Source organism: Dryobates pubescens, chromosome 15 (genome assembly GCF_014839835.1).
Source record: "Dryobates pubescens isolate bDryPub1 chromosome 15, bDryPub1.pri, whole genome shotgun sequence".
In the NCBI taxonomy this organism is placed as follows: Eukaryota; Metazoa; Chordata; class Aves; order Piciformes; family Picidae; genus Dryobates; species Dryobates pubescens.
In genome coordinates this window covers 21,206,923-21,233,860 of record NC_071626.1, presented here as the reverse complement: position 1 = coordinate 21,233,860, position 26,938 = coordinate 21,206,923, and the positions used below count along the sequence as shown (strand labels likewise).

General features: G+C 38.7%; 1 protein-coding gene across 14 annotated transcripts in view; it reads left to right on the top strand.

Annotated features, from left to right (window-relative positions):
• The window catches only part of PLEKHA5 (pleckstrin homology domain containing A5), a 172,933-nt gene that overhangs the window by 137,789 nt on the left and 8,206 nt on the right, over nt 1-26,938 (top strand). For 5 of the 14 annotated variants that reach the window (XM_054167757.1, XM_054167744.1, XM_054167753.1 and 2 more), the window contains 14 exons: nt 1,060-1,179; nt 1,858-1,911; nt 6,705-6,785; nt 12,543-12,605; nt 13,732-13,812; nt 13,947-14,096; nt 15,519-15,620; nt 16,652-16,763; nt 17,005-17,051; nt 17,970-18,158; nt 18,717-18,834; nt 22,712-22,827; nt 24,762-24,971; nt 26,424-26,582. In XM_054167757.1, coding sequence (XP_054023732.1) covers nt 1,060-1,179; nt 1,858-1,911; nt 6,705-6,785; nt 12,543-12,605; nt 13,732-13,812; nt 13,947-14,096; nt 15,519-15,620; nt 16,652-16,763; nt 17,005-17,051; nt 17,970-18,158; nt 18,717-18,834; nt 22,712-22,827; nt 24,762-24,971; nt 26,424-26,582 — 1,602 coding nt within the window. Of the gene's footprint in view, nt 1-1,059; nt 1,180-1,857; nt 1,912-6,636; nt 6,786-12,542; nt 12,606-13,731; nt 13,813-13,946; nt 14,097-15,518; nt 15,621-16,651; nt 16,764-17,004; nt 17,052-17,969; nt 18,159-18,716; nt 18,835-22,711; nt 22,828-24,761; nt 24,972-26,423; nt 26,583-26,938 lie in introns of those variants that run through there. The other 9 variants (XM_054167745.1, XM_054167748.1, XM_054167747.1 and 6 more) reach the window with 9 other exon arrangements.

Genomic DNA, 26,938 nt, shown 5'->3' with positions numbered 1-26,938 from the left:
CATGCTTGTTCTCAGGGGTGTTTCTTCCTTTTTCTGTGAAATTGCTGTTTGATTTTAAGCAATCCAATACGTGGTGCTCTGACTCTTTTTTCCATTACTTTTGGGAAATTCTGTGACTGTGGGAGAAAAACAAGTGGGGGCTTAGGATTTGTTTGGGGGGGGGGGGGATTCACTTGGAGAATTTGTGAGGAAATGAAAGTGCTGGATGAATATTTAAGCTCATATAAGACTGCCTTCTGCAGAAATGTCAGAAACAAAAGGAAAGAGGAACATAACAAAAATACTTGTGATGTTAAGGGGTTTGCTTAAAGTACTGCTGATAGAAGTGGTTCCCAGGAATGGTTCAGATAGATTCCCAAACTGACCTAAATTGATGTGTGGAATTGCCTGACAAATACCTATTTGAGTGTGACTTTATCTTCATACTATATGTAATTTTGGGCTTTGAATACTATTCTGCATCCCTTTTTAAGGCTGTATTATGCATCTTGGACATAAAAATTAAACAATAAATTAACTGTTAGCCTGTGGAAGGGGAGGGCGGGGGACAGAGAATTACTTTTGTCATGCTTCTGCAATTTTGTTCTGTGAAAAGTGGTCATTCAGTTACTGTGGATTTTTATTATTTTCAAGAGTTACCACAGAAACTAAATTTTCTTGAAGGGATTTGTTTGATTCAGGAAGCTCAAGTGACTGTACAGGTATCCTTATGTCCTAAGGGCTGGAATTATCTCCCCCTTCACTTTAATCAGTATCATCAATCTGATTTGCATGTGAGAAGTCTGAGGGCTGCACAGACCTTCACCTGCAAAACTCTCACTTGTTTTTGTCCTTTATACAGAACGTTCCACTTCTGTGCTGTTTGCAGCATCATTTGTTTCTAGCAGTAAAAAGTTAAACCTTTGTTATATATATTTGAAAGTGGTCAGTTTGGGGGAAAAAAATATATATCTTTTGTTGTAAGAAAGGTACTAAGAACCCTTTTTTTAATCCAGTGTTGCTTAGGATACCAATTAACCTCTCTTCTACTCTTTGGCTTCTCATGCTGCACTCCTTCAGCCGGAGGAGCTCACGCTGCTGCTAATAAAGCTGAGACGGCAGCAAGCTGAACTGAGTAGTATCCGGGAACACACACTAGCACAGCTCATGCAACTAAAACTTGAGGCCAGCAGCCCAAAGGTCAGCTATAAAGCAATGTCTGTGATGTACCATTCTCACTAACTTGTAGTCATTCATTAACCAAAGTTTGCATTGTACCCTTAGTGCAACATTTTCTGGCTACTGTGGGAGTAGAATAGAGTAACTTTGCTCCTTTGTGTATGTGATATTGTGCTATTAACCCTTTGAGGCTTTACTCAAAGCTTTTGGCTGTTAGCTGAGTCAGTATCACATTAAGAATATTTTATGATATTGAAGTGTTAAGGTTTTTAACCTATTGCTATGATCAAAATCAGTAGTGATAATTGATGAGATTAATTTTTTTATTCTGCCTCCTATTGGATATATATTTTTAATCTGGGTGCAAAAATCAGGACATGTTTAAAATGGATTTATCAAAGGGTTTATGGTTGTCTGTGTGGTAGACATTTACATGCACTTACTGTATTTGATATGTAAAACCAAAATACCATGTAGTAGTTCATTATCTGATTTATGGCAAATTTGAAAACCTCTTTTTTGGGATCAAAAGTTGTTAGCAGGTTCACACAAACAAACAAACAAAAAGACAGATAAAAGCAGCATTACTATTGCTATGTAAAACAGAAAGATCATTGTCTTAGTTTGCATCTTTGAAGACTCTTTTCATGCATTCTGCACCTTCTGTCCCTTTCCTTTTTTCCTTCTGCTGCCTGCTAGAATGAGATTCTTTCACATCACCTTCAAAGGAATGCCATATATTTGGATCATCAGGTGGGATTTGCAATTTTCTTGTGTGTTTACATGCTTAATGCTTTTTGCCTGCTTCTGTCAAGCTGGAAATATTTGGGGAGAAGGTTTTTTCAGTGGGTTTTTATGAAGTTGGATGCTTAATATGTGCTCTTTTGGTTTTTTAAGTAGCACAGAATATCATGATTACAAATTTGACATGTAATGGGCAAAAACCACCCCTCCATTTAAAATTCATCAGGATACAGTAGCCACTCACCTCACCAATTGATTTTTCTGGTCTTAATTTCCTCCTTATAATAACACTAACTAGCATTTTGTCTTAACCAAAGTGGTAGTATATTTCAAAGCTCATATGACACACATGCAAGAATCATAGAATGGCTTAGGTTGGAAGGGACCTTAGAGATCATCTACTCCAACCTCCCCAAGGGCAGGGACGTCTCTCAACTAGACTCGGCTGCTCAAGACTTCATCCAACTTGGTCTTAAACAGCCCCAGGGAGGAGGCAATAGAAAATTAATACTTCTGATCATTTTAGATTTCTGAATTAAGAAGAGTTGGATGTTTCTATAGGGCATTAACCAAAAGGGAAGTCAAACATGACAAACTATTTTAAAACAAACCATAGCATTGCTCATTACTTTTTCTCTTAATTATTTCTTCAAGATTTATGTAAGAGTTTTGCTCCTTTACAGCTTCTGATAAATTATGGAGTGAGGGTGCAATTCTGTCTTGACTAGCAGAACTGATTGCCAACTGAAGAATTGTGGTATCACACATACCTCATTTATAACTTTGTTGCATGATCAAATGGAACTTCTGTACAAACACTGCCTGAGAAATTTTTAAATGGGAGATTTTTGCTAGCACTTATAAAAGACAGCCTTGAGTGCTTAGAAGAAATATGAACAAATGGGCTGTCCATTAGTTAAAAATGTAAAATCACTAGAGATTTTTCTTTTTCCAATTACATTTTTTTCAGCCTTATGCTTAAAACCAACTGTTGTTAGAACTCCTGTCTCCTGTGATAGGATTTCAGTGAGTTACTAAAAGCCACACGTGCACAGGGACATTCACACCCATGGACCTGCTAGCACTTCATTCACCCAATGACTTTATTCTCCTACTTTGCTGGCTCAAGGTTCACAGAGGGGAAGAGAGAGATTAATTTGCCTTTTAGGAAGTAGTTCTTTGGGCATAGCTAGCAGCCCAGGGCAATGATGATCTGTTTGCCAAGGTGGGATATGTTATGAAGGTACACACTTGCTGTGTATCACTAAATCCAAATCAGGAGTACCCAATAACCACAACAGTAGTAACAAAAAGTAGGGAATTAATTTTTCCCCTACAAATAAAAGCTAGACATGCTTTTTTTCTCCTTTGCAAATAATGCCATGGCAGGAAGTCCCACTTGAATCTTTTGTTACTACAGAGAATTCCAGCAAACCAGACCTGTAGTAGACTTAGGAATTTTTATGTCAGTAGTAAATTTTTTTTTGCTGCCTGAAAAACTGAGTTCAAGCTCACAATGTAAAACTCTCAGTGCATGCTGTCATATTGATCTCAACATATCCAAGGCTGATTTGCCACAACAGGAGCTCTATTAAATTCCATTTAGTTTTTTTTCTTTCCTGTTGTTTTGAAGTGGCTGTGTGTGTAAATTAAGTGTTAGGTAGTTCATAGACTTCTGCTGGTACTTTCAGTTTCCTTCAGTTTTCAAAGGGTGCATAAACATAAACAGAACTTGAACAAGAAGTTGTCAAGTAAAAGAGTCCTGTAGCCAACATCCATATTTTCTTGGTGTTTTGCTTCTGTTTCCTCCTCTTCACCATCTTCTTTCTGAGATGCTAAAGGTAGTTCTGGGAAAAGGTAGTAAATGAAGGGAAATATAATACATAATTGAAGGGAGCTTGAAATAGAGCTGACAGATATCCTGTGTTGTCTCTGAAACCTTGTGTTTCAGCCTGAAATTCTTTGTCCTATATTAGCAACATATAGGATACCACTCTTCTATTTTTCAGGCTATCTGGAAAAGGTAGAGTGAATTGACCCAGCCACCACTGTTGTGGGAAGCTTGAGAGGAAATGTACAAAGCTGCCAGTCTGAGTTCAGTCATTTGTCATCCATAACATATGGTCTTACCTCATCAGTGAGATCAGCTGTCCTGGCAGAGAGCCACTATTCCAGCTGATCACTGCCACCAGAACAGCACACACTGAAATGTCATCTGTGTAGGGTGTTAGCAAACACAGAAGAGAATTTAGGAAAAGGAAGAGAGAAATTGGCAGTTACTTGACTTTACAGTTTAAAATACAAAATACCCACTTAGATGCTGATAACTAATGCAGCTTTTCATAGAGATCTTATGACAAGGTGGTGGGGTTTTTTTCATTGGTTCCAATGGAACACACTTTTATATACTACTTCAGTAAAGATAAAAGCAAAGATGAAGCATCACTTCTGGGGAAAAAAAAAGAGTTGTAGAGTAGAAGTAGCAAGTGATAAACCCAAGGCTGCTGGATTTTATTTGGTTTCAGTGCTGTGTTGCTGTGTAGCACCCAGCAGTTGACACTTCAGTTTGCTCAATGAAAAAATCTTAATTATGCTTTTGTATGACTACTTTAATTGAAGAGAGTATAATGTTACTAGCATTATACATAGAATCTTAAAGATGTCCTTTAATATGTTTTATTTTTCTGGAGTGAGAGAAAATCCAGGCTTATTTCTGTTATGAACAAGCTATTTAGTCAATGTGAATAGTGTCGAACTTCAGTATGGGGAGTAGCCTCATGTTAATGCTTTAAGAACACAAAATAGAGATCCTCTTCACCATGTAGGGTGGGGGACTTGACCTTGTGTCTCTCATGGCATGCTTACTTTGCCAGTCCTTCAGTATGCATTGCCTTGTCTGTGTGCTAGCTTTAGTTAATGGAAGGTTTGCAACAGATAAAAGAACTTAACTTCCCCATAGTTAGATGTCAATATTTTTTAGCAGCATTATTTCCTAAAGGGGGAAAAAAAGCATGCTACACTTGACTGCTACAAAGGCTCTTTGGTTGGCATTACTTCACCAGTTATCTGGGGTTTTATTTCTGTTCCATATGGTCTTAAAGAACTGTTCTGGAATTAACTGGCCTTTGCAAACAGTGTTAGATAAGCACAGCTAATCACCAAGAGTAGTAAAAACATTGGAAGAAGTCCTATAAGTAGAAGTTGGAGCTGGCTGTTGGACAAAACATTCCTTCAAAACATCTTTTGAGATGTTTCCTAATCTTTTGCTTGCTTTATATTCTGGATGAAAACAATCTTTGAACAGTTCCACAGAAATTAATTTCATCAGGAATAGTTTGAAATATTCTAAACAAAAAAAGAAATAAGAATTACCCCAAAAGCCTGAAGCTGTTGAAAACCTGCTAATAAAAATGCATTCAAACCACTATACCTCTAATAAACAGCCTCAGAGCAACTCTTCCTTTACAAATATTTGAGTTGGCTGTACTTCGATTGCTTGGCTTTGAACCTTATTATTTCATCTAGTATTGAGATATCTTTTGGGATCACCTGATGCACCTAGTCGGTGGACACAATTTTAGTGTAAAGGGAGAACAACTTCTTGTGTCAGTTCTCTGTTTATCTGTACTGGATGATGGAGCAAATGGGAGGTGTTGTTTGGATTTTTTTTGTCCTGCACTGGACAAAAGGAGCATCATAAGATTGCCTGCGTAATGATCTTCTTAAATTAGCTGATCAGATTTTACTATGTATAAGAAAACCACCAATAGCAAAGTCCTCTATCTATTACAGAACAAACCACTACCCCAAATGTTCAAGTCACAAAAGACTTTGTGTTCCAAAAGACATCAGAAATGTAGGCTTTCTGTTACATTTCAGTCTGTGAAACAAACCCTTGCCATTCAGATTCTTGGTGAATGCATGTATGACATGAAGACAGAGTGAAAAATCATAAATATTCATACACATAGTTCCTTCCTTGCAAGTCTCCAGAAGTTTCCAACATGTCTGAAAGTTTCCAATCAAAATAGGAGAGGCATTGTACATTAAGTGACTTTTCAGTTTCTTTTGGAGAGGAAAAGTGTCTGTTTTCATAATTTTTCCTTTGCTGTTAGGAAAGTCTGTTTTAAACCCCAAAGTCTCCTTACTGTTTTCTGAGTTACATAGTTCTCTGAAATCCTAAATGTATGCCATTTTTACTGTAACAAATCAGACATTGGCACACATCAGTAAATACTAATCACTATAGAAAATGCCTAACAAGGTCTGAAACAGGGGAGTGGATGAGTACAACGAGTAATGATTTCCAAGTTCTTAACTCTGTACATCAGTGCAGTATATAGAGGCATTTACATACACAAACATAAGTGTAAGCCTCACTTTGCTATTGAGAGGCTAAGAATGCTTGTATCTTTTTAATGTACATTGAGTTATTAAATCTATCATTTAAAAGGTTCTCTGATAAAGGTTTGAGTGTTCCTGTTGCATAATCCGATAATACTTTTCATTTCAACATCATGCAGAGCTAAGCTTATTTTAAGCCTTTTTTTTTTTTCTTTCTAAAAAGAGAGAGTGGTGAATTGGTTTTGAGCATTTCTGTGGTTTTGTTTGGTGGTATTAAACTTTTCAGATGTTGATATTGCTGAATGATGAAATATATATATAAAAAGCATGGGATAAAATGTGATCTGCTGCATTGCTAGAAAAAATTAAAGTAGAGGCTATATTTTACAGTGTCGTCTTTCAAATCTAGCCATGCTGTAAACTGATGTTTGCTGTATGCTCCTCCTGATTTGAAATAGATGAAAGAGAATGAACCTTTAATCACCATGGTTCACACTATGATTGAGAACTCGGCGCTAAGACCACAACTGTACCAGCAAGTAAGGTCTTGGATAGTGAATGAAATTGCTTTATCATCTGCGAAAATTTTCCTTAGTGACAGTTTTTGGTTGTTCCTCAGATTCCTTCATGACATCGGTGTTTCTCTTATTTGCTTTGGAAAACCACAAGTCATCCATGCTTCCTGAAACGCTGCAGTATCGTTAGCATGGCTTTTCGCTGCGTTTTTGTCGTTGGGTATTAAGTGTACACTTTCCAATAGCTTTTTTTTGCTGTCTAGACAATTTAATTAGTTGATGTTTTCTGCAGGTGTCTAGTAAATCCATAAAATCCCTAATAAGCTTCCAACATTTGTCTTAGCATGATTCCCTGCAATTAGTGTTCCAAGGTGCTTCTTTCTTTTGACCACTACAAAAGCATGTGAGTGGTGTTTACCTGGTCATCTCTGGCAATTCTGTTTTGTTCAATGAAGTGGATTTACAAGTTTTTTGTTTGCACCTACCAAGCCTTTAGCCACTGAAGAAAGAAAGGATCAAAATCACTTTGATCTGGGGACTGTAAATCCAAAAAGGCAGTGTCTGTTCATAAAGTCACAGCAGACTTAACCATGCACGCTTACAGAGTATCTAGTGGTGGTTGTGAACGGTAAGATGGAAGAAGAACCAGAAACGTGAATGGAAATATTGTCTGGGAGTTGAGACCTGCATTAACTTATGAGCATGGCCAATACCTACCTGTTGGCACTGCAGCATCTTAGGGATACTGGGGCTTCACTGAGTACTTCCTGTCACCTCAGGAAGTGTTTAAGAGTCTCAAGCCTAGCCTCAACTGCAACAAATTGTTGCTCTTACTTAAATGAGTGTAATATTTTGCAGCAGTTCTGGCTGCCAGTCAGAAGGGAACATCTGACCCTTGCACTTGTGTTTATGCCCTCGTGAGCCAAAACATATGTACAAAGGTTGTACAGTTTGAAGAAAAGTAGTTTTGCTATGTAAAACAGTGATTTATTAGTATTTGATGCTTTGCCATGTTTCTGGAAAATGCTGCAGCTTAATTTCTTGTTTCGTTTTCTTGGAAGTCAAGTCCACAATGTAGATTCCTCTGTGATCCAGAGAAGCTGCAGGAAAAATCAGCTTTCCAAAGGAAGCTGGGTTGTGAGGGAGTGATTTCAGGGTCATCCAAATTGTGCTCCTGTGTGCAAAACAGGAGCTTTAACATGGAACCTGAAGGAACTGCCTGAGAGAGGAATGACAGAAGTAAGGTGTCCTCAGGCCCTAATGAAATTGGGTTTAGTTGTTGGTTGGTTGTTTCTTTTAAAGAAGCCTAGCTGTTAGGTTTGTTGGGTTTTTTTAAAGCAAATCAATTTTCTGCGATAGAAGAAGTAAGGAAAGTGAGTCAACAAACAGAAAAAGAGCTGCTTTGGATGTGTCAGGGTAAACTAGCTCAGCATCTCATTAATGTAGACAAACTTGAGGTGTAGCTGTGCCTAGGCTAGTCTGCCTGTTTGTTCAGGGATGCCAATAGATTGCTGAGTGCTGTGTTGTCAGTTAAGCTATTGGTACATGGCACTGCCTTCACCTTGAATACGCACCTGCTGCTTTGTGTTTGGCACTCAATAAGCACCTTTTTTGACATTATGTCAAAGTAACAAGTGAATAGAACAGGCTGTGAAGATTGAATAACCTTTTGTCACTAAAGACATCTCTTCAGGTCAGAGTGTTTGTGACATGTCCAGAGGCTTGTGCAAAAAAGCCCATGTATTGCCTAAACCAAAGAACTTCAAGACCACCTGCTTTCATGCATGAAATGTGCTGTACAAAATGCTGTATTGACTGACTCCTGGGAAAGGATAAAAACACACTCAAACCTTCACTGCCTAAGTAGTCTTCTAAACTGCCACATTTAAATTTCTGGCAAATTATTTGACATTTAAGCAGCATACAATTTTTCATTCAAAGAAAAATAGATTATTTTTATCAGTCATCTTTCTCACTCCAGTAAGAAATTGTTTAGGTTGGAAGGGACCTTGAAGATCCTCTACTTCCGGCTCTCTGCCTCCACCATGGGCAGGGACACCTTCCACTAGACCAGGTCGCTCAAGGCCTCATCCAGTCTGGCTTTGAACACCTCCAAGGAGTGGATATTCGCAACCTCCTTGGACAACCTGTTCCAGTGCTTTACCATCATCACTGTAAAAAAATTTCTTCCTAATCTCCAGTCTAAGTGTATCCTCCTCAAGCTTCAATCTATTTCCTGTTGTCCTATCACTACAAGCCCTTGTAAAAAAGTCCCTTCCTAGCTTTCTTTGCCCTCTTCAGGTATTGGAAGGCTGCTATTAGGTCTCCCCAGAGCCTTCTCTTCTGCAGGCTGAACAAGCCCAACTCTCTCAACCTGTCCCCACAGAGGAGGTGCTCCAGCCCTCTGATCACCTCCGTGGTCCTCCTCCAGACCCACTGCAGCAGTTGGAATGCACAATGTACAAGTCAGGGCAGTGAATATGTGTACATACAACTAGAAGCTTTTTACAGCCCATACCAGTTTCTACCTTGAATTGTTTTGTTTCTTTATAATACTAGGTGAGGAGTATTAACCTTATTTTCTAAAGCAGCTTATGCTCATTTGAAAAAGTGTAATTGTCCTCAGTTCATTTTGTGTGTGCCAATTTGCTAAAGAGGGAAAAAAGGAAAATCTGAGTGCAAGAGACTGGTTTCCAGCTCTTTGCTTGGATAATTGTTCTTAATACATTAAAAATGTATGATTTTTTTTTTCCCTGTAAGGATGCTGGGATGCTGTTTATGGCACACTATTGTTATTATTATTAATTGCTATTATTATTATTATGATCATTATTGCAGCTGCATACATTTAAGCTGTTGCACATGTTCAGTTTTGAGATTTGTAGGTAGAAATATTTTTCAGGTTTTAGTATGAACGCAAGATGGTTGTATTTGAGCTAAAAATCTTGTGTTTCCTCTTTGTATTTGAAATGTTCTCTGTGGCATTGTTCAAAATTAGAGGAGAGTGTTGCTTGGTCCGGGGTAGATGCCCTTTTGCCCTGCTTCCTGGTAGAAAGAAGTACTTTAAATAAGAAAGAAAGAAAATAAAAAAGGGCCTTTTGGAAATCTCCTAAGTCTAACTTTCTGACATGAACCTTGTGCTCCCCACAAAAATGTCCTATACTGTCCAATTTTAATTTCCTAAGTGCAGTAATCTTGCAGTGATGCTTAGAGTGCTCTCAGGGTGTGAAATTTCCTGCCATTTATTTATTGAATCAAAATGGTTAGCAGAATCTGGAAATAGATTGCAAGATAATTGGCACTAGAATTTAAATGTATTTTGACTGCTTAAATAGGTTTAACCTCTCGTGTCTCAAGAGGTGGATTTGCCTAGTCTGCATCTATTTGGGAATAAATTTCCCTCAAAGTACATTGTTTCCATTGTGGCAGATTGATCTAGTTCTGATTCATCTGGTACTGGTGTTTGATGGAGGATGGGGTCTGTGCCAGTAGGACTGGAAAGTAGATGACAAATTTTTTCTGACGTAAGATGGAGATTCAATCAAGGTCATTCTAGCTTTCCACAGGTAAGATACATGTTTGGCCAAGCTCTGCATCTGTGACCTCTCAGAAATGTTCAGCTCTGTAGGTGCTGCTCCTTAACGTTAAGGAGCTGTGTGCGCTGTGGTTAAGAGGACACTTAACACTGACGTGTTAAGAGGAATGGACTTCTTGGTGTTTGAGCAGGTAGATGTTGAGAAATGTGGAAGTCATTGGTTCAGCAGGTGGCACTCTTTCTCTGAAATTGCTGTCCTGGTGAAGTGTTTGTTGGAAAGATTTGGTGTGAGAGGTGTTTGTTGAACTGGACATAAAATATATTTCGATAACTTGATTGCTGGAGCTCTTCTAATGCATTTTCCAGGGTTATGACATTGTTAACCTTGCTTGTAATGTGTAACTGCAGTTTGCCTTCTGCAGTTCCTCTCATAATTCCAGTAGGATGCAATAGCATTCAGCACTGTTTGCCTTAAGCTGATTTATAGATGTGCTGTGGAAAGAGAAACTGCTGTTTTGTCAGGGGTGGATTAAGTGTTTCATACTATTTTTAGAGGTTTCACGCTAAGTATGTGTTAAATGTTGCAGTAGAAATGTTGAAATGAAGTGGCTCTCCAGCAGTGCCTGCTGTGGGAAACTGGTACCACTGACAAAAGCAAGAAGTTGGCAGCAGTTTTAGAAGTGTGATAGGATTTTAGTGAGAAGAATTAGCACGTGTATTGTGCTCTTTGAAAACGTGTTTTTGTTTGGGGAATACTTAAAATCTATTCCTTTTAGCAGGTGGGCAGGGATAAGGATGCTAAATTGGCAAGCCATTTTCAACTTGTCTTTAAGGTTGAAAAGCAAAAAAAAAAAACCAAACCCAAAAGGTGTCTCATTTTCTTTAAAAAAGGAAAAAAGTAGTATTTTTTTTAAGTGTCAAAACATACTGGCTTGAAAAAAAACCCCAACATTTTTTCAGGCAAGCTCTGCAAAATGCTGAGAAGTTTCTTGGGAAGATGTATTGTCCAGTAAGGGATAATATTTCCTTTGTAAAATCTTTCTGTGGTGAACTATAACTAGATTTTTCTCTGTAACTTGAAGACATTTGGCCATGTTTATGAGTTTACTTAAATATTTCCATTCCTCATTGTTCTCTCATTGTGATAAAATCAACTCTTTAAACAATCACAACTCTACCATAGTTAGAGTTCAAATAGATACCTTAATTTTTGTGGCATTCATGAGGTGCAAAAGTGCTGTGGCTTTTCTCATATTCCAACACTCATTTTCACAAAACATCCATTTCAAAGGAAGCTACTGTCTGGTCTTAGTGCACCATACATACTTCTAATTGTCACCAGGTGCATTTGCATGAGGTATGTGGACATAGTGTCTTGAAATGAAACACTTAAGTGTGTTGAAGATCTACTGTGTGCTTGGAATGCTTGTCTGGTTAGCCCTTCACTACTGCTCCTTTGATTTGTAAGTGTCCTTTAACATGGACTTGTGTTTTTATGATCTTTATTGGTCTGTTAAGTCACAATGACCTAATTATGGCAAATACATGAAAGGAAAGCTGTATGAAAGTAGTTTGAGGTTACATTACATATTGACTGGTATAAGGAAACAAGCTTGACTATGTCCAAAGATAAACCAGAAGGGCTTCCCCTTGTCATGTTTCTGGCAATACTCTGTTGGAGGGGAGGGAATCCTTAGGGAAAAGTAGGCAGAAAGGTATTTGATGGCACTTACTGGGCATATGCCTGCAATGAGATATTTTACACACATTTGTTTGCTTAGGTCATTCTGTTCTGATTTCAGATTCACATCAGAAATATCCTCCTTGTGAATACACTTGACTTTAGTGGGCCTAGAATGGTTAATTCCAGGTAGAATGAGCCCCTGTATTTAGAATGCACATAAGAAAATGTACATAATGATGTATAACTGTGTAGGTGTACTCTGACAGTTTTATCTTCCTGCATAATCCATGTTTGATTGACTTAGTTGTACATCTTTAAAAGGCCAGTTTGCATTGGAAACACGGCCTGTTAAGTTAATGCAACTTTCTACTGGCAGTCTGCTTGGTATTCCATATACTTATCTTCATTAATACCTGTTGGCTAAAAAATATGTTGTTCAGTGTGGTATGTTTGCCTTTTCAAGAAAGAGCCAGTTTCTGTGTTAAAACTCTTAAGATGAACAATAGTTTGATTTTCATAGTCCAATTAAGTTGTTTTATGGCACTATTATTCTTCCTTATAGTTAACACAAGAAGAATGTAGGGGCACACTGTACAAATATAGAGCTGAAGAGCTGGATATTGATGTAAGTCATTTGTATTTCTTCCACCTTCGAAATGCTGGAATTTGTCTCTTTACTTTGATAATAATTTCCCCCTTGGCTTTTGCATTTGAAATACATTTCTTACAGGTGATTCCCAGCCCAAATTACTTGGTGAAATTGAGGGGCACAGGACTCTCTTTGTAATAAGGTTTTAGCCTCCGGGAAGTCTTGCATTGTAGGCTGCAATTTGAAGTATTGTATCTGTTTGAAGGTTAATTGCTTCTAGAAAGGAATGAATTACTTCAGAAGGGGGAAAACTCTATAGCTGTAGTTCAGTTATAAGAATGAGAGATATAATATCTCAGGAAATATGACCAGTACTCCAAACTGAAATTTGGCATGGGCAGTTACTCTTCAGAGTATTGGGTTTCTAGTTACTAAAGAAAAGGGTATGGTATAAAATTGATAGTGAATAATGCACACATCACATGAGTACATATGCATACATAGGCATGCCTGGTCATTTTCTACAGTGCAACTAAGAGAAAAGACAGAGTGATTTGAAGGATGTTATTTTATGAGTGAAAAGGAAAACAGGCTTCCACTGTTATCTTAGAGTTAAAAAGTCAGAGCAGCACAAACTGACCCAAAAAGGAAACTGAACTGTCTCAAATTGCTTCGAGCACACTGAATGCTCTCTTGCTCAAAGTAGATCTGGAATGGAACATCTTTAATCAGCCATACCTCAGTCAGTGCTAAAACAGGGCAGAGCATGAATAGTACTAGTAACTAGATGTTAAGTACTACCGCCTGAAGTAAACCATGGGCAAGACTGTGAATGTATACAATGTTCTTTGTAATACTGATGAATAAGTAAATGAGAAGAGTGTTTAATACCTGTTAATAAGTGGAAAAGATTTAGCTGCAGGAACTGTAAATTATGTGTTTTGAGCCATGCTGTCTCAAGTTATTACACTTACTTAAGAGAGTTTCTTAAAGTTAACTTGAAAATGCAGGGCTGATGCCTTCCATAATTTTAGAATGCATATTTGGTGGTACTAATACTTTATCTAGATTCATATAATGATTTGATGATCGAGTTCTATTTTGTTTACTGAGGGTGTTGAAAATGAAACTCTAATTTGTAACCTTTCCTGTTACACGCTAGGCAAAGCTTAGCCGTTTATGTGAACAAGATAAAGTCGTACAAGCACTGGAGGAGAAGCTTCAACAGCTACAGAAGGAGAAAGTAGGACAATTGTATTTATTACCTAAAGTGGATGTTATTTTACATGCTTATTATCAGAACATTGATAACTGAAATAAAACGAAAACCAGCCCAATGATGCAGAACATTAAAAATAATTCTTTTTATTGTAATAGTACACGCTTGAGCAAGCTTTGCTCTCAGCAAGTCAGGAGATAGAAATGAATGCAGATAACCCCGCAGCCATACAAAGTGTAGTCTTACAGAGAGATGACTTGCAGAACGGACTGCTTAGCACGTGTCGAGAAATATCGCGAGCTACCGCGGTAAGTAATTCCTTCTTGCCGGTAAAATCCACTCAAGTGTTAAATGACCTGCTTCATCCTCATCATATTAATTTGTCTGTGATTATTTTTCATTCTCTTCCAGCAAAAGTCAGCTATCTTTTACTTGCTTCTATTTTTGGTCAAAGGCAGCTGGAACGTGATCCGTTTGCTATATTCATCAAGTAGTCTAATACATTGTTTCTGGCCAGGAATGAGTGCATGCTGACTTTAACTGGCCTGGTGATTTTCATCTTCATAATGTAAAAAAATGATTACAGGAGTACAAATAAGCTATTTTATGTGCTCTCAAAACAGTAGCAAGCACAAACTTTTATCAGACAGTTGAACAGATAGGTGAGGAGGTGACTTATTTTAAGCAAAAGGATGAAGAGATTATACTGTCATAGTCTTTCTTATTAGTGGGCTATTATATTTAAAAGATCTTTCAAGTTATGCCCTTTGAAAAACTTTTAAAAAATACAAGAAAAAGAAAAGTAAAGGAGTTGCCATTTATTGCCCATTTCTACTTCATGATGGAAATGACAAGGCAAAGAATCATTTTTGCCTCTATATATACATACACATACATGTATATATATACACACACACACATACACAGAGAAAATTACTTCAGTGTCAAATTTTAGATGTTTGATGTGGTGAAACTGATAAGAAGTAGGCCCTGAAATGCTGGATTTAGACTATGCTCTAAAAGGAATTGGTTTGATAAGGAAAACGGAATCAAGGAAAAGGAAATCCTCAAGACACACTTTTCCTCATTGACATTTTAATATATGCTAAGTTGAGTAAATTGCTTGCTGTAGGTAGAGCTGGCCTCAAAGAACATTTTCTTCTTGCACTTTGTCCCTTCTACTGTTTGTAGTTTCACATATATAAAATAATGGTGTATTAGCAAGCCTGGGGCATTCTCTGGTAACCTTACAGGCAGGGCTGGATGACTTCCATTTGTCTTGCATAATATGTTGGGTATACACACACATGCTGTGCACCCACACATGTGTATTCTGTGTGATAAAAGAGACAAATTTGCATCCTTTTTTTGTGGGTTTTCTGCCTCAGTGGAGGGGCAGCTTAAGACCCACATGGCTGCTTACCATAAAGACGTGTTCTAAGGGGTTTGCCTTTGTCTATCTTTTTTTGTTTGTGAAAAGACAAAATGCTGTTTGGGTGAATTCTATTTAGTATCATTAGAAAATTGAAAACCTGTTTAACCATAGCATTTTCTAAAAGACATACTTGTTTATGGCTGATATCTATTTGTTTATGGCTGATACCTATTTGTTTGTGGCTGATACCTACTTGTTTATGACTTACTGAAATTTCATACCACTGAATTTAAAAAAAAATACTTTTTAATTTATTTGAATGTGCATTTTTAATTCTTTTTTGTTATATGCTTAGGAACTTGAAAGAGCTTGGAGAGAATATGATAAATTGGAGTATGATGTAACTGTAACAAGGAACCACATGCAGGAGCAGCTTGATCGGCTTGGAGAAATTCAGGTGTGGCATGGGTCTTAAAGGACACTGAAGTCACTTTCCTTTTCTGTGATTTGATTTAAAAGGGGGGACATATGGTGCATTAACTTACAAGATATAAAAAGGGTTTGAGGAGGTCTTTGGCTTTTTGTATTTGTGGGGTTTTCTGAAGGCACAGCACTGACTTTCCTGTGTCTAGAAGCCTCCCCTTTCTGTGATGGGGTCCAAAATGGGTTAATTTTTGCAGACCTTAATTGCTGTGACAGTTGTATTAATTCACTCACACAAATCCTTCCATTTAACTGAGTATTTTTAAATCCAATTAAATCATTCTTTGAAAATCAATTACAATTCAAAAATTTTGGGCATTACTTCAAGTCTTAAACATGAAGAGTTCTAATGCATGTCCTCCTGCCTCGCTGTGCTGTGGAGGATTGGACAGCTAGTCTAAGTGCTGAGAGTCTGAGGAGATCTGTCTGAGAGACACACAGACACACACAGAGATGTGCATACATTAGCTGGAATAGGCAGATGGGTGTGGTCCATGCTGGGAGGCATTAAGGGCTATTTGCTCCAGGGATTGATTTTCTATGCAGCTATGAAAGGGAGATTACAAGAAAGCCTAAGAACTGAGAAATTTGTGTTGTGCAGTCCAAAGCATGCGTGACTATGAATGCAAATAGACCCTCAGTTTCTATGATAGCATGCACTGTGTTCCTCTCCACTTGTTTTAGGGTTGCAACTTTTCTTTTGTTGTGTGTAGGTTTCCTGTGCAAAACATGCTTGGATTTTCTTTGGAGACAGTAGATACAATTCTGTTCTTAAGTGGATTCTGAATGAGCAAATTGCTGACAAATTAAGGGATGCATTATGAAATTAATCTTCCACTTTTTCTTTCTGATGATATTTGACTGTGTTGTGGGAAAGGAGACTGTCATTATTGTGTTTTATTTTCCTTCATTGGGAAAAGGCATACAGTGTAGCCTAAAGAAAGGAAAAAGGGGTTTTGCTGTGTTCTGATTTATTGCCTATATATGCTGTTTATTTACTGGCAGACGGAATCAGCAGGGATACAGCGTGCTCAGATTCAGAAGGAACTGTGGAGAATCCAAGATGTCATGGAGGGTTTAAGTAAACATAAACAGCAAAGAAGCTCTTCAGAAGCAGGTACAGTCTTGTAGGAAGTGAGATTGGATCACATACATTTTTAAAAGATAAGCTCCATAGTTGCCTTTGTATTTTGGAGAGAATGGTACAATTGCTTAGGAAAGAAGAAGGCGGGCATCTAGTTGAAGTATGTGCTTTGTATGTTTGTTTGATAGCAACAGGTTATAGTTCATCTTTTAAGAGCTGTTTATTTAAAACATTTTTTCTTCTTCTTTCTATCCCTCCTTCTCCCTCCAAACAGGCATCATGGCATCAAGGACACTTTCAGCTATTAAATATAAAAATGAGGTATGGTTTTAGCATATTTACCATGTTAGCATCACTAAATTTCTGATATACCTGTGATAAAAATGAAGATTATTATAGTTGCTTTAAGGATCTCTGAAGTATGTGCTCAGTATGTTTTTGTGAAAATAATGATTTATGAACTAGTTTTAAAGACTGGTATCTCCACTATAATGAACACTTATATTTGTTCTGTGTCTTTATATTCTCACTGGTATGTTTCTCTTTTCCATTTCTCACCTTTTCCTCTCCTTAGGCTCTTCCCCTAGAAATATAAACCCTGATTTATGGATTTGTTTGCTACCCACCACACTTTTCTTGGGAAGAAATATATTGCTTTATATGTCTATTCACATATTAAGCCTGGTTCTCAGATGGCCAGAGCACCCACAAGGACAGCTGAAGCTGTGGGAGCTCCCAAATGTTCAGTTCCTCTGAAAATCTGGCTAGAGGTTACAGTTTTAAAGGGACATTGTCATGGTTATCCGAAGTGTATGCAATATGCATCTGGCTTACAGAACTATCTAAAAGTCTAATTTATGTCAAAATCTTTTAAACCTACTGAATTTCATTTTTGAAAACAAGATTCAGAGAGCTCATGCATGTCCAGCAGAAAGTGCAGGTGTTAGAATGGAGAAATCTTGATAAGATGTAGAATTAAACTATGGGAGTATTTCAGTCTAGGTAGTAGGAATAAAGTAAAAAGCAAACAAAAGAACAAAAAAGTCCAGATGAAACCCATAGAAAATAAAGTTCTCTTGGCCTTTTCCTTTTTTTGTTTTCTTCCTTAGTGTGACATTGTCCCTTTAATTCTAAGCTCTGTAGCTGGTATAGCTATGGTAATATATTTTTCTTTTTAAGTTACAAATAATTTTAACAGCTGTGCACATCTCAATAAGGTGACTATTCTACAATCTTTAGGAAGAGGAAGTAGTCCCACCTCGTCCTCCACTCCCTCGGTCCTATGACTTTACAGAGCATCCTCCCATAATCCCCCCTCTGCCCAGTGATAGCAGCTCCTTGCTCTGTTATAGCAGGGGCCCAGTACATCTGCCAGAAGAAAAGAAGATTCACCAAGTTCAAGGATATCAGAGAAATGGATCTTACTGTGTAAGTGGCTTAAACGGCCACGTTGTTCTTGAAGCATCCCCCTTCCTTTGCACAGTCACAGTTTTTGTTTTGTCATCTGGCTACTTTTGTGGTGTTTTTGCTTTTGTTTACTGAATTTTATTTGCAGCTTCATCATTTGCTTTCCACATTTTCCTGTCATATATTCTATACACATACAAAATGTCTTAAGACTTTAATGAGCAATATTTTGCTTGTATCTGAGTAAATTCTTCTACTCACAAGCTCTTATAAACCTTGAGGTCCAGAATCAGATTTTGATGAAGTGCTCTACAAATTCTTTTCTTGAAGATCATTTCAAAGAAAAAAAACTAAATCCATATTTCTATGGCAATTTTCTCCTATAATTTCTGAAAGCCAGCAAATGTTGTTACCCAAATTAGCTACAAAGAAATCCTGCTGCAGAAGCACTTGGACAATGAAACGTTGCCTTAAGAGAGAGAGAGCACAGCCATCACAAAATAAGCGTTTTGAGTCTTAAGACATAAATGCTTGTCCAGAAATGCCTGTTTGTTTACCTCATAACCTGTCATTCCTCAGGGTCCTGATTATAGGCTTTATAAGAGTGAACCAGAGTTAACTACAGTAGCAGAAGTGGATGAGTCTAATGGCGAAGAGAAAACAGAGCAGATGTCAGAATCAGATTCTTCGACTAAAGGTTTGTCCCCAGGCCTGGCGTTCACCACCTTCCAGCCTTTTTCCACAAGGAACACAAAGAGTTAACTGTGTTACAGACCCTATATCATCCTTTGTGTTTTCGTAGCCTGTCCGTTTCTTAATATGATGAAACAGCTTCCACCATAAAATAATGATTTAATTATATGACAAGAAAGATTTCAGTCAATTACACCGCAGAAAAATCAAACATTACACTCAACAACAACCCTGAAATCCTTATTGACACCATGTCTAATCACATCACTCACATTCCCCACACACCATTCCCTTGAACAATTACCCATTTTATGTTCTTGCCCTTGAACAATTATTCAGTTTTTGAATCAAGCTCCCAATGTTATGTCACTGGAAAGTCCAAAAAGGCAGCACCACAGAATTTCCAGGCTCTCATAAGGCAGGGAAACAATGTCTTTTTCTTTTTTTAATCTTGTAATTGTTGAATTGCCTTCTGTCCCCTGATATAATAGGAATAATGATCATGACCTTGCAGTGTACAGACAATAAAGGTCTTTGCAATTGCTAAATGCTTTAGATTCTTCTCTTCGTCTAGCTCCCATAAAAGCTCCTAATTGCTTGGTTAGAGTCTTTTACCAGGAAGTGCTTCTCAATTCTGTTTGTTAAAACACACAGAATAGTTTGTTAAAGGTGACTTCAGGAAAAGCAGTTTGAGCACCTTCCAAAAACCACATTAAGACCTTTTAAGGAAAAAACCAAAACCAACCTAAATTTACCCATTTTCTTACTGCAACAGTTGATGTTTCCAGTGCCTTCTGTTCTGGTACTTTGACTAAGCATGTACAGAACAGGCTGGTGCAAAAGCACCAGAATTTGACCGAGAACTGCAATCATATGAGAGTATTATTTTTGTCAGAACAGTAATGGAGGTTTTTGAAAGCAAGATGGGCACACAGTTTGAATGTAAACAGTGTGAATGGCCCTATGACACATGATATAATTCAGCTTGCACTTACCAGACAGTCAATTCAGACTCACTGTTGTATTTGCCGAGGTATAGTGTTCACTTAAGATAGATACTAAAGTCTTTTTAACTTGGTGGTAAAAAATGCAGAGTTTAGCCTGAGATCTGCTAATCACCAGCTGCCCAAATGGAGAAAGTTGCCTTTCTCACAACACACCTAGGTTTTATTGACCTGTCCTGTTTCAGGTTATTTAATTTTTCAGGTTATTTAAGAGGAAAAGTAATTATCAAGAGAAAATCAAAAAGCCTACGCTGCCTAGATAAAGGAAACCAATACTTCTTGAGCACTCCAATCTGCTCTCTGTTGTCTTCTTTAAAGACAAAAGCAGTTTCCTTATGAATATTTGTAGAAAAGCAGTTCTCAGTCAGGCAAAGCAGTAAGAGAAATTCTTGTAATATAAATAATATTAGGGGCAGAGGAGAGAAGAGGTGCAGAGGTAGCAAGCAACAAGAGCAGAGTGACTTGGGTGTATCATAGCTGCATTTTATAACCCTGTCCAGGCTTTGAGCATGTGAATATTCTAACAGATGTTTCTTATTCTGGACATTCACTTATGCATACAATCCATGTGCAGTAGGAAAAACTTAACCATTCCTGGCTGTTTGGGGGCTTTTTTTGTAGTGTGTATGCCAGTACAACTCTATGCTGTTTCAGCAAACATTTCTATGGCATTCTACCTTTTAACAGTTTGTAAGGTGAAAAGGAAACAGTCTCAAAGGATCAAACAAGCTCAAAATTACTCATCTCTGCATTTCTTTCTTTCTTGCTGTTTTAAGAAGTCATACTTAGATGATGTAGTTTCCTTTTGAGGGTGGTTCTAAAAACTAATACATTTCAGAGGAAATAAAACGGTTTTCTACTTTGTTGTGCACTTACTGCACTAGACGCTTCTCATGGCAGCCATTTCCCTCTCTTCTCAAATGTCAGCAAAGAGAAATGTTTTAGTGGCACTATGTAAAGTTACCCTTAGAGCTGTCTGTGAGCAGAGGTGTGTTTATGGCCTGAGCGGTACATAAAGGTGACAGAAAAGGAAAATGGATTTTGCTGTGTTTTATCCTTTCTACACCTGAAGGAGACTCAAACTGTTGCTTTACAGTTTTTGTTTTGAATGATGGATTTGTTATTCAAATACCTACAGACTATTTTGTCAGCCTATCAAATACTTTGAAGGAACAGTAGAGCCTTCACTTTGTCAGAATATCCCCTAAAATCTGTGCCAGCTTGGGGAAAACCAGGGAGAAATTATTTGGCTCTCAAAGAAGACATCACACCTGTTTATTAGGCAAAATCAACAAGGAAACAGCGTTTTTGGTAGTCTGATTTCCTCCATGTATCAAGAAGCAAAAAAGAAGCATGTGTTATTTAATTTTATCTGTATATACTGGTAAGTTTTAACTTCAGGTTTCTACCAGCTTAATTCAGTTTAGCAGGGCTTCTCAAAGCGGAAAAACTAGTGGTGGATATGATTAGGAAAGGCTGAATTAGTGGGCATCAGAATACAGAACATCCTCAGGTGCCAACCAGATGGAGCCTGGCTGCTGTGGTTCCCAGTCCCTAAGCAGAGCAAGTTGCAAGGCTAAGGACATAGTCCCACTGTGCACACACATGCCACAGCTAACTGCAACAGGCAGGTTTGAGACCAGTGCTATTACAGGCACCACACAAACAAGACCAAGACCACCGCTTGTGAAAGTGAAACAGCACAGGTACGATGATCCTGTCCCTGCTCACCAGCTAACCAGGCTCAAAGCATGGTAGCTGGCTTTGTACACATGTAGACATGAACACACACACACAAATGAGACCCTTCAAGAGCTGATCATATCTCCATCTGTCAATTCTTAATACCTCTGGCCTCTCCCATGTCTGAATCGTAGATCTAAATTCTCTTGAACAGCTGACTCCCACACCTTCTGTTCTGCTTGCCCTCTAATTTTGTCTTGCATTCATTAGTATCTCACAGACAGAAGGTTCCCTTTGAGAGGAGGTCCAGCCCTATTGTCCCTCCAGTAGCCAACCCACATACCTGCAATCCTCCCCATCTTTGTCTCCCAGACCTGTGATCCCTCTGTAGCCATCTCCTACTCACAAGCTAGCCTGGCATGAGGATCACTAGCATCTCCCACAATCTCATACACAGAAGGGAAAGCATAATCACATGGAAAAGACTTAAAAGTAATGTTTAATAAGAAGATAGGACACACTGAAATGCTAAATCACAGGGCTTGGTGGGACAGGCATAGTGACAAACCATGTATGCAAAGCTGGGCTCTTTTATTCCCCCTCCCTCTTGTTCCTTGCCTGTTCTTTCCCACTTGCCTTGCTCCATCCCTTTTGCAGCCTGTTTCCTCTAAAAGAAACAACCCACCCAGAATTCATTTTTGTTCATTGATCCCACTTTTGCTAAATTTCTTATCTTTGACACCATTATCTGGGTAAGCTTGGCTGTAACTGGTAGCACTGATGTGGCTACCTGGACACTCTGTCCCACAAAAAGTCCCCAGTATGGCCATCCAATGGTCTCTCAAGTCTGGCCATCTTTCACATAACTCCCCTTACCCATCTGTGAAATCTAGCCATTCAACACAGCACTATCTTAACTTTTGTCTGTTTCTCACAGACATTTTTAAGGTTTTATGTCTATCAATGTCTTGTGCCATATTTTCTCATATTCTCATCAGCTGGGTAAATCTCAGGCCAAGGGCTAGTCATCTGCCTGTGTACCTTAACAGATGTGAGAGCAAAGATCTTAACACCTAACTAACTCCCTTTTGAAGAATGGTTTCCAAGGCTGACAAAATGTATTTGCTAGAAAAGAACCGACTCTTGTGGCAATGTTTTGCATAGCACTGAGTGTATTGCTTCACTGTTTTGCAGGCTCACATTTTCCAGTTGGAGTTGTGCCACCCAGAACCAAATCACCGACACCAGAGTCCTCAACAATAGCATCCTATGTCACTTTGAGGAAGAATAAGAAGCTCGATCTAAGAACGGTACTTTAAAACACCCTTTGAGCATTTATGGCTGTGATATGTTAGTTTATAAGTTAAATTTCTGCAATTAACTTCAAATTATATAATTCACAGCTATGAAATTACAAAGTTCAGAGAGACAGCTCTAGAATGAGTGACAGAATTCTAAAGGTGTATGTTAAACTGCATAGAGAATTCATTATAGTGAAACTGGGCAAGATCTAAATGGTAATGATAAATCTACTAAGCTACTTAGTGGACTGATGCTTGAGCTGAAAGGCCAGGAAGCATCTTAGGTTAAAACTTCTGAAGGACTTGCATTTGGCTTCTGGGGCAGTTTAACAGCCCTTGTATAAGAAATATTTGGTTTATTTACTTTATTACTAAAATTACTTGGGGGAAATGTAAAGTAATGAGAAAATAAGGATAGAGTAAGCAGTATGTGGGTAATAAGCATGGAATTTCTGGTTAAGGAGTCCTGTAGTCTCTGGGTTGAAGAGAGGTAGTTCAGGCAGAAGAGAGGGAAAGTTCTGGCAGTTGGATCATGGATAGATGTGGTAGAAAGAATGGGAGATGAGAAAGAAGCTCAAAGGATGTGGACTGGGAAAAGAATACCACTTTTGTGAAGTTGAATCAGTTACTGTGAATGTATTGAATGGAGGTGATTACCCAGAAGTAATGTTTTTTTCTGTCATACAAAGTACAGAACTATCTGAATGTCAGGGAAATTGAAGAACAGAGTATGTAAAGTAAGCATTGCTATTTTAGAAATAATATAATACTTAGAGTTACAGCTTTTAAAGTGGTGATAAATTCATTGAATCATTTTAGGGTGGGAAAAAACCTTTTAAGATCCAGTCCAACCTCAAACCCTATACTGCCAAGTCCACCACTAAACCATGTCCTTAAGTGCCACTTGTACATGTCTTTTAAATCCCTCCAGGGATGGCAACTCAACCACTTCCCTGGGCAGCCTGTTCCCAGTGCTCAACAATCCTTTCGATGAACAAATACTTCCTAATATCCAATTTAAACCTCCCCTGATGCAACCAGAGGCCATTTCAGTTTGTTTCAGCCTGTGCTTGCCATTTCATATTGCCCAGCTGTAGTTTTATCTTGAAACAGAGAGGCAGAAATCACTATTAGATCAAGTGCTGTAAATGTCCTGGATCATTAAATTTCGATTATGTTTGTGTCTCGGCCTCCTAACTTCTGTTTGCCTGTTGTATAACACATGAAATTGTTTCACCTTGTCAGGATGGCTTTGAGAGAGCATCTGCCCTTTCTCTTAATGTTTATAATTGATGATGATAATGTCCCTATTCAGAAAAGTGAATTACTGCTTTTATTTTGGATTTCAGTCTTCATTAAAATGTGATTCTTGTACTTCTTTTTCATAGTATCATAGAATCAGTCAGGATTGGAAGGGACCACAAGGATCAGCTAGTTCCAACCCCACCTCCATGGGCAGGGACACCCCACACTAGATCAGGCTGGCCAGAGCCTCATCCAGCCTGGTCTTAAACACCTCCAGGGATGGGGCCTCAACCACCTCCCTGGACAACCCATTCCAGGGCTTCACCACTCTCATGGTGAACAACTTCCTCCTCACGTCCAGCCTGAATCTCCCCATCTCCAGTTTCATTCCATTCCCCCTAGTCCTAGCACTTCCTGAGAAGTCCCTCCCCAGCCTTCTTGTAGCCCCCTTCAGACACTGGAAGGCCACAATTAGGTCACCTCGGAGCCTTCTCTTCTCCAGACTGAACAGCCCCAACTCTTTCAGTCTGTCCTCGTAGGAGAGGTGCTCCAGCCCTCTGATCATCCTTGTGGCCCTTCTCTGGACACGTTCCAGCACCTCCATATCCCTCATGTGCATAAGAGATCTATATCTTGCTCACTAATCTGCTTTTAGTAAATCATTAGGTGATATCCATGTATGTATTCTTCCATTTAAGGAAAGACCAAGGAGTGCGGTGGAGCAACTGTGTCTTGCAGAAAGCACACGGCCTCGAATGACTGTGGAGGAACAGATGGAAAGAATAAGGAGACACCAACAGGCTTGCCTGAGAGAGAAGAGAAAAGGACTCAACATTATTGGTGTTTCAGACCAGTCTCCTTCCCAGGGTCTCTCGTTGGTCAGAGATAATCCATTCAAATTGGCGCAGGTGAGTACCGAGTTGCTGAAAAAGTTTAATGTGTCTGGTTACAAAAAAAACCCACAACCCAAAAGAATTGCAGATTTGCTCTTTTCCCCAAATCCCATGACACAGCAGGTGTCTGCGTGAGGCTGCCTGTACAGATGAACAGTCAGAATTCTCTGCTATACATAAGAGAGAGAGAAATTTCAGTCTTCGTTGTTCTACCTGATGATAGTAAATGTCACTTCTTTGTCTTTTTGGAAAATAAATAGTTCACATCTACATCTGTTTGATTATGCATTCTGGTATTTGTGAACATGCTGTTTTGTCAGATTTAGCAAACACGAAATTGCAAAGCTGTAGTGACTAAAAGCAGTGTCAGGGTGAATCCTGATTCAGTTGATGTATAAATTATGAAGATTTCTCTGCCATATAATATATTCAAACATCTGTCACACTTTTAGATAGGAATGTGTATTTATGATAATAGCTCTTAACTGATGCTTGTTTGCTGTGGTTTTTGAGCCCATAAATATATGAAAATACAGCCCTCACTTTTTACAGGATCACAGGATTTAGGGGTTGAAAGGGACCTCTGGAGGTCTTCGAGTCCAACCCTGCTGCCAGAGCAGGGCCATAGACTCTGGTGCAGGTCACACAGGAATGCATCCAGATGGGTCTTCAAAGTCTTCAGAGAAGGAGACTCCACAACCTCTCTGGCAAGCCTGTTCCAGGGGTCTGGTGACCCTTACAGTAAAGAAGTTCCTCATCATGTTGAGTTGGGATTTCCTGTGCTGTAGTTTACATCCCTTGCCCCTTGTCACAGGGCACAAATGAGCAAAGGCTGTCTCTTCCTTCTTGACACCCAGCTCTCAGATATTTACAGACATTTCCTAGATCCCCTCTTAGTCATCTTCCCTCCAGACTCCTCCTTCTCTTCTCTGGAGGAGGCTCAGGGGAGACCTTATTGCTGTCTACAGCTACCTAAAGGGAGGTTGCAGCCAGGTGGGGGCTGGTCTCTTCTCCCAGGCAACCAGCGTTAGAACAAGAGGACACAGTCTCAGGCTGCACCAGGGAAGGTTTAGGCTGGATGTTAGGAAGAAGTTCTTCATAAAAAGAGTGATTGGCCCTTGGAATGTGCTGCCCAGGGAGGTGGTGGAGTCACCATCACTGGAGGTGTTTAGGAAGAGACTGGATGAGGCACTTGGTGCCATGGTTTAGTTAATTAGATGGTGTTGGCTGATAGGTTGGACTCCATGATCTCAAAGGTCTTTTCCAACCTATTCTAATCTAATCTAATCTATTCTAGATAAAATTCTATCTCCTCAAAAATTTCCATTTTCTTTATTGCATTGTGATATACTTCAGGGCTTTTTTAAAGTATTTGTTTGAATTACAGTCCCAGGACAGCACAAGATTCCAAACCTAGGACTGATAACTTCTGTGAGAGTGCATGCATGTATCAATTTTGTTCCACAGAATCGAAGAAAGGATGATGCTGTATCTGGTAACATGAAAGAATTAGAGAGCACCAGTAAAGAAAAGAATTTGAGGCAAAATAGTGAAATCCCTGGAGAAGAAAAAGTGCACATAAAACATGATGGGGAACAAGAACATAATTCAAGTTTTATTAAACAGGTACTAAACTGTCCCTTATTGAACTGCTCATAAGCCTGTCTTGCAGCAGAAAAATAGTTTGAGTCACAGGCAGCAGGGTAAGAGATACTGAGCCAGTATGTTTTGGCTGGGAAGATTTAGATTTTGATTGGTTGGTTGTTTGTTTTTGTTGGTTTGGGGTTTGGAGGATTGGGGGAGGGGGGTGTTAGGGTTTTTTTGGCTTTTGTGTTCTGGGGAGTTTGGCTTTGGTTGTTTGGGGGTGTTTGATATATCAGATATTCTATAAAGAAGCACAAAATTGTATGAGATCTGTCTATAGGTGAAATATTGAATGGGGAAGGATCTCAAACCTGACTAATTTATTTTTTTCCTGTGCA